Below are 10476 nucleotides of genomic sequence, written 5' to 3'. Positions count from 1 at the left end.
ATTTTCCTCCTCCAGACGGTCCTCCGGCTGTACTAGCCATATCTGATTCGCTACTGGATTCGGGGTCGATTGGAGGTTTGAAGGAAGGCTTCTTTGGTGGAGTGGCAGGAAACTCTCCTGGGGGTTGTGTGTCTTCCGTGTTTGCAGAATGTCCCTGCTCTTTATCACAGCGCCGGTGTAACGTGTTCGCAAGGTGCTAATCACGTTGTCGGTAATAGGTACGATAGTTGGCAGGTGGCCTGCTCTCCCAGAGAGGAGGCGAGAGCTGAGAACTAAAGGAGGCTTTGAGGGTATACTGGGGAACAATGAAGTAACCGTTCAACCAAGTATATTGAAATACTGGCTGTCGAAGTCTGCCTTTTCCATCGTAGAAACAGGCGGTCTTTAAATACACAAATCTGTTCATGTCTAGCATGAACGAAACTAATCAAAGGTATCAATTGATACTCTTTGGTAAAACTCCTTCAGTATCAAAGCGATACTTAAAACAAAACATAAAACAAAAACAAGCATCAAACGATACTTAAAACAAACCAAGTATCAAAGAGATACTTAAAACAAAACATAAAACAAAACCAAGTATCAAAGCGATACTTAAAACAAAACATAAAACAAAACCAAGTATCAAACGATACTTAAAACAAACCAAGTATCAAAGCGATACTTAAAACAAAACATAAAATAAAACCAAGTATCAAACGATACTTAAAACAAACCAAGTATCAACGCGATACTTAAAACAAAACAAACCCAAGTATCAAACGACACTTAAAACAAACCAAGTATCAACGCAATACTTAAAACATAAAACAAAACAAACCCAAGTATCAAACGATACTTAAAACAAACCAAGTATCCACGCGATACTTAAAACAAAACAAACCCAATAACCATACCGGTTACATTCCCCAAAACAAAACAACTGTTTAAACAAACAAAACCTAATAATCATCAAAAGCGGATTCCGAGAAACTCATGGCTTCAGTTTCTGCACGAAATTCCTCATCATAAGTATCACACCAGGGGCAAGAGGAAACTCTAAGGAAACACTTAGACTCGAAGAAATCTAAATCACAGTAGTCACGAATACCAGATTCGTGCTGTACGTCAACCCAAGCATGATCACAATCAGGACAGTAGTCAATCCAGAGGATTTCGAAGTAGTCTTCAAGTTGGATAGCATGGCTGTTCAACAACAGTCCAACAACCTGTTGTCGCTGCCTCACATTGAGCTCCACATAGTTTGACATCGTTATAGTATTCGGATGGTGATTGGTGACTAGATAAGGTTGTCGAGGGCCTGCTCCATAGCTTGATTCTCCTCATCGCTGCTTTCAAACTCCGACTCAAAGTGTGGTGCCCAAAATCCATCTCTAGCTTCGAGTTCTGCGTGCCATCGCTCAGTTTCTGGCATTGTAGGTGTCCATCACATGGTGATATAATTGATTGTTGGGGGGAGGGATTCGTTTGGCATGTTGTCTTTCCACCATTTGTTCACCATATCCATACTGTGCTCTAGTCCCTCTAGTAGTTCCCAACTGTTTTCGCTCGTCGGATATCCTTTCCACTTGACTAGGAACTGATCGTTTCCATGCCAAAGGCGGTGGTCTCAGATTTCTTCAACTTCCCATTCATCTTTCTTTTCAATGGGGATAGGTGCGGGTCAATAGTGGGTTCTTCCGGGGAATTTGGAGTCGTCATTTGGGTGGAACCGTTTGACAGCAGAGGCGTGAAAGACTGCAGTATTGCGGCGGTACATGCGTCCATCCATCTGGACAGTGTAGTTCTCTGTGTGCTCGTCAAAGGAGTCATGACTTTGAAGGGTCCACGCCATCGGGGTTGCAGTTTCTTGCTGCGTCAAACATTGGTAATGAACATGTTACCGTGTACCATGAGCATGTCTCTTGGTGAGATCGGGATATGTTTGCGTCGTCGTTTCTGGGCAGTAGTGGTGCTTCGGAATCGGGCAGCTTTAACTGCTTGGAAGGCATCGTTCCGAATTGCTTGGTGGCGGTTTAGGTGGTCGTCAGAGGCAGGGACTGAGGAGTTCTTGAATAGTGTTGTAGGTAGGAGGGGGTATTGACGGCCAAAGACTGCCTTGTATGGTGACATTCCCAAGGTATCTGAAAATCCGGCATTGATATATGCAGCGAGCTCAACAAGGGCTGGTTCCCAGTTAGTTTGTCGTTCATTGATCATGTTCCTAATTCCGGTCTTAACTTCGCGGATTTTTCGTTCTGCCTGGCCATTAGTCTCATGGTGTCCAGGGGCAGCCATAATGTGGTTTATTCCGAGGGAGGTTAAGGTTTGCTTCCAGAATCTGGCAGTAAAATGGGGATCAGCGTCACTGACAATAGATAAGGGGTACCCATGGGGGGTAAACAGGTATCGTTGGAGGTTATTCCAGGTGTCTGGGGAGGAATCGGTAACTTTCATTGGAAGGAGCCAGGTATATCCAGAAAATCGGTCCACAGCTACTAAGATGGTGTCAAATCCAGCGGATTTGTTGAATGGTCCTGTGAAATCGATGGCATACGATTCGAATATTTCACATGGTAGTTGGAGGGTCTGTGCTTTCCCTTCAGGTAGTTGTGTTCGCTCCTTATTTGCCTGGCAGAGTTCACATTGTTTGACAAAATCGCGGAAGTCCTTTCGCATTTCCGGCCAGTAAACATATTCTGAGGCATATTGAAGGTTGCGATCCGCAGTATGGTGTCCTTTGTTGTGGATTTTGGTAATAATATATTCTCTAATAGTCATTCCATTGTAGATATGGCCTTTCGGGATGTATAGGCTATGTTCACCATAACGGGGACTAGTGTAGACCATTCCATTGGATATGTTATAGGGAGCCAGATCTCCATGTCTGGAGCTATCACTGGCTTTGAAGTAAATCGGGTCATGGCGATATCCTGCTATCATTTGGCTTCAGAAAGAGGAGGTTAATTCTTCTGTGGTTGATCTAACATCTCGTTCATCCTTGATTAGGGATCCTCTTGTTGGTTCGATAGGGGCTTCCTCTTTCTCAACGGTTTCATAGAGTTGACGCCGATGCTCGGGAATAGTAGGAGGTATGACCGAGACAATGGTTTCATTGTTGTATACTCGTAAGGGTCCACCATATAGTGGTTGTGAATCGATTATGGGAGGAGAGGATGGCGGGGCTGACTGTGGGGGGTGTAAATATGATATTGCATCCACGTAGGCCGCTGCTTGTTCGAGTTCTTCAAGACCTTGGTATCATGTTGGAGCAGGATTAAGGATATGAGGAGGTTATGTCGATTCATCTTCATTGATCATCTCTTCTGCTCCTTCTGCGGTGTCAAAGCTGGTGTCTTTGGAATCGTCAGAAGGCATATAGTACGGTCGCTAGTATCTGTTGGCGAACTTGATCTCAGTCTGGTGAAAAGGGCAGGTGTCGTGATAACAGTGGGACCAGTGGAGTCTGCTTTGTTCAAGTTCGTGAGGAGGTGTGCTGCGGAGCGTGCAATTGTCTTTCCATTCTTCATCAATGTCCTTTCCTCGTTCTGTTCCGGCAGCACTGTACATAGTGTAAGAGAAAGGATTGGTGAGAGCGGCAGAGCTGGCGATAGCCATCGATGGTTCTTGTTCATAGGAGGTGTCATCAGGGCTGTCCTCGCTTTGTCTTGTGTGGTCGTGAACGAGAGGGGCGTCTGCGATGTCTTGATTCTCATATAGGCGGGAGAGAGCATCAGCTAAATAGTTCGTTCTTCCAGGGGTGTAGATAACCTTTGCATCATATTTTCTAATTTCACCTATCCATCTTGTTCTTCTCCTTCCGGGTATCTTTTCTGTTCTAAGATTGGTGAGGGGTTGGTGGTCGGTAACAATAGTGAAGGTATTGCCCATCAGGATGTGGTTGAAAGCAGCGAGAGCATCAATCACAGCAAGGGCTTCCTTGTCTGTTGTTCCATAGTTCATCTGTGAGTTAGTGAACTTCCTGCTGTGTAATGCCACCGGCCTTGCCATTTCATGGGAGGCCCCTTGCCCAATCCATGCTCCCACTCCAACATCCGATGCATCAGTAATCAGCCATATCGGTTCTGGTTTGTTGTAGTCGATGGGTTGTATACCATTGGCGTTTTTAATCAATTCCTTGATGTTGGTAAAGGCTTGGTCGTGAGTGTGGGTCCAGACAAATTCTGCATTGCCAGTAGGATCCGTGAGCGGCGCTGTCACAGTGGCGTGGTGTGGGAGGAATTGGGAAATATAGTTGACTAGTTCTAGGAATCGCATGAGTTCCTTTTGATTGCGGGGTGTTGACCATTGCGTTAAACAGGTGATTTTTCCAGGAGCTGCATGGATTCCTTCATCATCTGTAACACGTTCTAAGATATCGAGTTTATCGGCGAACAGAATTGATTTGTTTCTACTAGCCTAGAATGTAGCTTCCCTTGGTTTAGTACAAACCAATCCTATATGGTAGGCATGTTCTATTTCGGTGTTGGAGAAGATGAGAATATCATCAATGTAGACCCAAACAAAATGGTGGAGGTATTCGCTTAGGAGGTTTTCCATAATTCGCATAAATGTGGCAGGCGCATTCATATCACCTTGTAGCATAACTCGGCTAATGAAACTTCCAAAGGGTGTTTTGAAACTGTTGTAGCGTTCGCTTTCTGAGTCTAACCTTGTTTGGAAGTAGGCATCGCTTAGGTCAATCTTACTTCGGAATCTTGCCCGTCCAACTGCATTTAGATTTCTGGGTTTGGTTTGCGATAGCGGAGCTGTCCATAACTGTGTTTTTGTTGCGTAGCTTAAGGTCAACCAAGGGGCGGATTCTTTTGCCATCTGCTTTGGGTTGAACAAACATAGGAGCGGCACCTGGGGCTTCTGCCCCGGAGATGACTCCTCTTCTTTGTTGTTGGTTGATCCAATCACAAAGTGGGCTTTTGTATGCGTCAGGAATAGAGTAGGTGGGTTGGTTCTTGAGATTAGAGGGGTCTCGGAGGCGGATGTGGTGGTTCACCTCTCTCATAGGCGCTAGTTCTTTGGGTATTTGATCAGGGAAAATATCCGAGTATTCATCCAATAGTTTTTGGGTAGTTGCTTCACAGACTGCGGCTCGGTACTCTCCGCTTGTTGGCTTGCATGAGACTCTGACCTTCTGATCTGGGAAATCGATGGTTGATTCCCCACACCTGATTATAGCTTTGTGGCGGTTCAGGAATGGCGTGCCTATTAGGGCATCGTATTTGGCTAGATTTCCAATCAGCATTTCCTGGGGGGGTAGTATAGCAGAACCAAGTCGAATAGTCGCAGAACAGGTTTTATGGCTTGTGGATCGTGATCCCTTTACTGCCATATTGACTGGTATGGGTTGGTTAAGGTCTCGGGTTGGGAGTCCATGGACAGAGACAAAGGCATTACTGATCATATCTCTTCCGATTGCACCAGTGTCGAATAGGACTCGAGCCCTTTTGCCATTGATCAGGATAGTACTATCCAGAGCCGTGTGTGTTTTGAATGTAGCCGGAGGTCGAACACTGTTGCATTCCACATCGATATATCCGATATGGATCTCTTCATATTCACTGGATTGGGCGTTATCGCTTTCAACATTGTTGGCCGACGCCTCTTGCTTTATTGCCTTTCCTTTTCCTTTCTTTGTAGGACAGTTCTTTGCCATGTATCCTGTTTTTCCACATTCAAAACATTCTCCTTTTTGCCGTCTCGATTCTTTGGAGGATTTTGTTTTCTTCTAGAAAACCGGTGGGGTATCGTCTTCAGAGTTGCTGGAGGCTTTGTGTCGTGGCTGGCTGTTCCTACTGGAGGATGTCTGTGTTTTGTAGGCCTTGGTCTCATGGAGAATGGCGTCCTTTCGTTCTGCTCTTGCAATTATTACTGCAATATCATCGCCGTCTTCCTCGCGTGGTTCTACTTCTCGCCGGAGGGTAGGGTTCATGGTGTCGTAGAATTGTCAGTTCAGGATATATTTGGAGATACTTCCTCTCTCCATTCGGTCCTTATACATTATCAAGTCCATAGCCACATCGGTAATTCGCTTGACATGTGTTCCGTTAACTTGCTGGAGCTGGTTGAATTTGTTGTATAGGAGGTCGTTAGTTATAGAGGATTGGAATCGTCCTTTCACGTAATCGAGAACCGTAGATCCTCTTAATCTTACATTCCCGCCAAAATCCTTATAGCATTGGTGGTATGCGTCGGTGGCCTTTCCTTCACAGAATGATCCAATGATAAGCCCGGTTTTAGTGTCTTCCACATCTTTTCCTTGTAAGAGTAGGAAGTGTGAGAGTTCTGTTGCCCATCGTTGAAAGGCTTCAGGTTTGAGGTCTTTCGCTTCGCCTGTGAACTTCGTTGGGAGGTGGAGTTTAAACTTAGGGGGTTCAAATGCTGCGGGTACCTCCTCTTCTTCAGGCCTTGCCCGAGATTTCCCTCTTCTAGAAGGCCCTCCACCTGTGCTAGCCATATCTGATTCGCTACTAGATTCGGGGTCATTTGGAGGTTCAAAGGAAGGCCTCTTTGCTGGAGTAGAAGGGAATTCTCCTGGAGGTTGTGTATCTTCCGTGTTTGCAGGATTGCCCGGCTCTTTAGCAGAGCGCCGGGGTTGTTTCTTCCTTGTAAGGTCTTGCAGTGGGATTTGCTTCCCACTCCTGGTCGTCAAAGACTCTATCTTGGGTTTGAGATGAAGCCGAATGTGCTGTGATTCTGCCGCTTCTCTCCGCTAGCGTTCTGAGGTGGATATCGATAGGTTGATCAGGCCTAAATCCGGGGACAGGTTCTTAACCACTTGCTGAGGTTAAAAAAATGCAACGTGTTCGCAAGGTGCTAATCACATTATCGGTAAAGGTACGATAGTTGGCAGGTGGCCTGCTCTTCCAGAGAGGAGGCGAGAGCTGAGAACTAAAGGTGGCTTCGAGGGTGTACTGGGGAACAAAGAAGTAACCATTCAAACAAGTATATTGAAATACTGTCTGTCGAAGTTTGCCTTTTCTATCGTAGAAACAGGCGGTCTTTAAATACACAAATCTGTTCATGTCTAGTATGAACGAAACTAATCAAGGGTATCAATTGATACTCTTTGGTAAAACTCTTTAAGTATCAAAGCGATACTTAAAACAAAACATAAAACAAAACCAAGTATCAAACAATACTTAAAACAAACCAAGTATCAAAGTGATACTTAAAACAAAACATAAAACAAAACCAAGTATCAAATGATACTTAAAACAAACCAAATATCAAAGCAATACTTAAAACAAAACCTAAAACAAAACCAATAACCAAGTACCCGTACCGGTTACAAAGCCGAATATGCTGTGATTCTACCGCTTCTCTCCGCTAGTATTCTACTGTAGATATTGATAGGTTCATCAGCCCTAAATTCCTGGACAGGTTCTTAACCACTTGCTGAGGTTAAAAAAATGTAACTTGTTTGCAAGGTGCTAATCACGTTATCGGTAATACATATGATAGTTGGCAGGTGGCCTGCTCTTCCAGAGAGGAGGCGAGAGCTGAGACCTAAAGGAGGCTTCGAGGGTGTACTGAGGAACAAAGAAGTAACCATTCAACCTAATATATTGAAATACTGTCTGTCGAAGTCGGCCTTTTCCATCCTGGGATCAGGCAGTCTTTAAATACACATGTCTTGTTCATGTCTAGTATGAATGAAGCTAATCAAACATATCAAGTGATATTCTTAAGTAAAACAAACCAAGTATCAAAGCGATACTTATCACAAAATATAAAACAAAACCAAGTATCAAACGATACTTAAAACAAACCAAGTATCAAAGTGATACTTAAAACAAACCATAAAACAAAACTAAGTATCAAACGATACTTAAAACAAACCAATAACCGAGTACCCATACCAGTTACAAATTTCAACAACTTGTTATTTGTAATGTGTTCGCAAGGTGCTAATCATATTATCGGGAGAGATATGATAGTTGACAGGTGGCCTGCTCTTCCAGAGAAGAGGAAAGAGCTGAGAATCAAAGGAGGCTTCGAGGATGTACTGAGAAACAAAGAGCTAATCGTTCAACCAAGTATATTGAAATACTGTCTGTCGAAGTCTACCTTTTCCATCGTGGAATCAGGCAGTCCTTAAATACACAAATCTGTTCATGTATAGCATGAATGCAACTAATCAAAGGTATCAAGCGATACTCTTTGGTAAAACAAGCCAAGTATCAAAGTGATACTCTTTGGTAAAACAATCCAAGTATCAAAGCGATACTTAAAACAAAACATAAAACAAAACCAAGTATCAAAGCGATACTTAAAACAAAACATAAAACAAAACCAATAACCGAGTACCTGTACCGGTTACATTATTGACATTGTTCACATCCTGTGTATGTTTCTATTTGCAGTTAATTACCTAATTATATTTTACTAATGTATCTACTAGGTCATCCTCATGTTCGCCTACACCGACAGTGAGATGGAGAAAAAAAATCAAGGGTGACATACAGTCACAGCTTTCTATGCTTGAATCAAAATTTCAAACCCAGATTGCTTCGTTGGAATCTAAGATTCTCGCAGAATTGCAATTATTGGAAATGAGAATCAGTATGGATGCCGCCAAAGACGGTACTGCAAAAAAAAAGTAGTGTTAGAAATCATCCCTTTACCCTAACCTTCCTTTCTTTTGTTTTACATACTTGATTCTTTGCTTTCTTCAATAGAACAAGGATAGAAAGGATAGAATAAAAACACGATTTCTTCTTCTGACAAGCAGTATTAATTAATTAATTGAAGAGGGAGGGAGAACGGGCAATTCAGACTAGATACCGTAAAATATCGTGAAATCCACCGCCGCAAAATCTCGCCAAACTCACTGATACAAGTACCTGAACTCGGCTTTGAAACAAACAGTCCGGAAAAACATCTTGTGACCCCCACTCCCGAAAATATAAGATCATAAGCACCAAAACGCACGACTACCAACGAATCAAATGAGCGCGGTATAAGATGCTGCTAAGAATCCACCTATGTGCAAATCTACACACCTACTACTCCTATTGTGAGCAATGGTGATGCGTTCTGGTGGATGAAATGAGCCACGGGTCGCGTATATTTGGTTCGGATTATCTTGAGCTCCTTAGGAGAATGCTAAATTGAACCATTAATAGTGATTGCAAGGGCGGAAGCAGCGAAACATACGAAGAAGTTTGCAGAGTAGGTTTTAGCCCTGAAGGCCCTTTCATTGGGCTCCTAGATGAGCCATTTATAACCTATGAGCCCCATCAGTGAAACGTCCCGGGAGTTCTTACGTAGCCAAAGCACCTTGTTTTTCAGCAAACGCAACAGCATCCTTCCTAGACTTGAAGAAAATGTGTGTTCCTTGCATGGAATCACCACTTGACTGCCACCCCATCAAAGGGTTCTCCCATCTGTGACCTGACAACCCCGTCAGCATTCAAGTTGTGTTAATTGATCGCTGGGTTTTGACAGTACCTTTGGAGAGGGCGTCCCAATCCATCCTCCTTTGCCTTCCATTCCAATTTCCAGATTGAGTGGCGGGCTTCGAAGGTTTATAAATCCTTACAGTCCTCGCCTGTAGATCGAGTGGAGCGCCAGAAATTGATGCAGCATCGAGTGCATCGTTTTCGCCCCACTGCGCGGGTATGACGTTGGTGGGGGAGGATGCGCTGTAGGTGATCACGCCGTCAATTAGCAAAATTACAATGGCTTAACCGAGGGAAAAAAATATTGTGCCATATCATACCTGGTAAGGTGCCTCTGACTCGGTTTCTGGGAATGCCGCTACAGAGTCTGCTGCGGGGGTTGCGGTAGCCACAGAATGGTTTGGGCTCTCCAGCGGGGGGGGAGAGCTGGTGGTTCCCTTGAAGCGGAGAAGAGTCGGCCCGGGCACAGGGAGCAGAGCTTGCCTGGTGAGAACCATCCGTGATGCAGGGAAGAGTAGCATCTTTGGAGAGTGTCCGCTAGGGGCGGGTGTCTTGAGCGAAAATGCAGGGGGAGGAATTTTTGGCAACGGGGAATGATGACGTTTGATAAGCTTTGCGGTTTGGGATATATATCGAAGCTGCGAAGGATGCGTCTAGAATGGCTCGTGTCGTGGAATTCTACGGCAAGCTCCGAAGAGGTATGGAATAATGAGCGCATAAAGTGCATGCGGAGCCCTTTCATGTTTCTCCTCTCCTCCTGCTCAGATGTTTCGCTCTAGGCCCGGCACCGGAGGTAAAACCCACCGGCCTGTTTGAGAGATGCCAGGCCAGGTATTTTGGGAAGAACCCAAGCGGCATGCGTACGTGATCTCTATTTCAATTCAGTGTAGCAGATGTGGACCCACTGAGCTCGACTAATGGATACAATCATGTAGCTATTGTTCATGTTATCGGGTTCCTCATTGCGGTATGCTCAACCCTGGCACAAAATATGTGGGGACTGAGCCTAATGGATTTGATTTTATAGATAGAATATGGCCAGGCATACTACTTCCATCTCCGTATGGCTCATTACACC

General features: G+C 44.4%; 2 protein-coding genes; one reads left to right on the top strand and one right to left on the bottom strand.

Moving 5' to 3' along the window:
• Positions 1-8867: 8867 nt before the first annotated feature.
• GSTUM_00002643001 (uncharacterized protein) lies at positions 8868-9711 on the bottom strand (the record flags this gene model as incomplete). XM_002836258.2 has 4 exons in its annotated part: positions 8868-9224; positions 9277-9390; positions 9448-9641; positions 9677-9711. The coding sequence occupies 4 exons, from the start codon at positions 9709-9711 to the stop codon at positions 9205-9207; spliced, it is 363 nt and encodes a 120-aa protein (XP_002836304.1). The 3' UTR covers positions 8868-9204.
• Positions 9712-9991: 280 nt separating this feature from the next.
• Positions 9992-10266, top strand: GSTUM_00002642001 (uncharacterized protein; the record flags this gene model as incomplete). The annotated part of the gene is made up of 2 exons (XM_002836257.1): positions 9992-10096; positions 10132-10266. The coding sequence occupies 2 exons, from the start codon at positions 9992-9994 to the stop codon at positions 10264-10266; spliced, it is 240 nt and encodes a 79-aa protein (XP_002836303.1).
• Between the last annotated feature and the right edge of the window lie 210 nt (positions 10267-10476).

Source organism: Tuber melanosporum (assembly GCF_000151645.1).
Source record: "Tuber melanosporum whole genome shotgun sequence assembly, scaffold_139, strain Mel28".
Classification (NCBI taxonomy): domain Eukaryota; kingdom Fungi; phylum Ascomycota; class Pezizomycetes; order Pezizales; family Tuberaceae; genus Tuber; species Tuber melanosporum.
The sequence above is the reverse complement of the archived record's forward strand: the minus strand, read 5'-3'. Positions and strand labels throughout refer to the sequence as shown.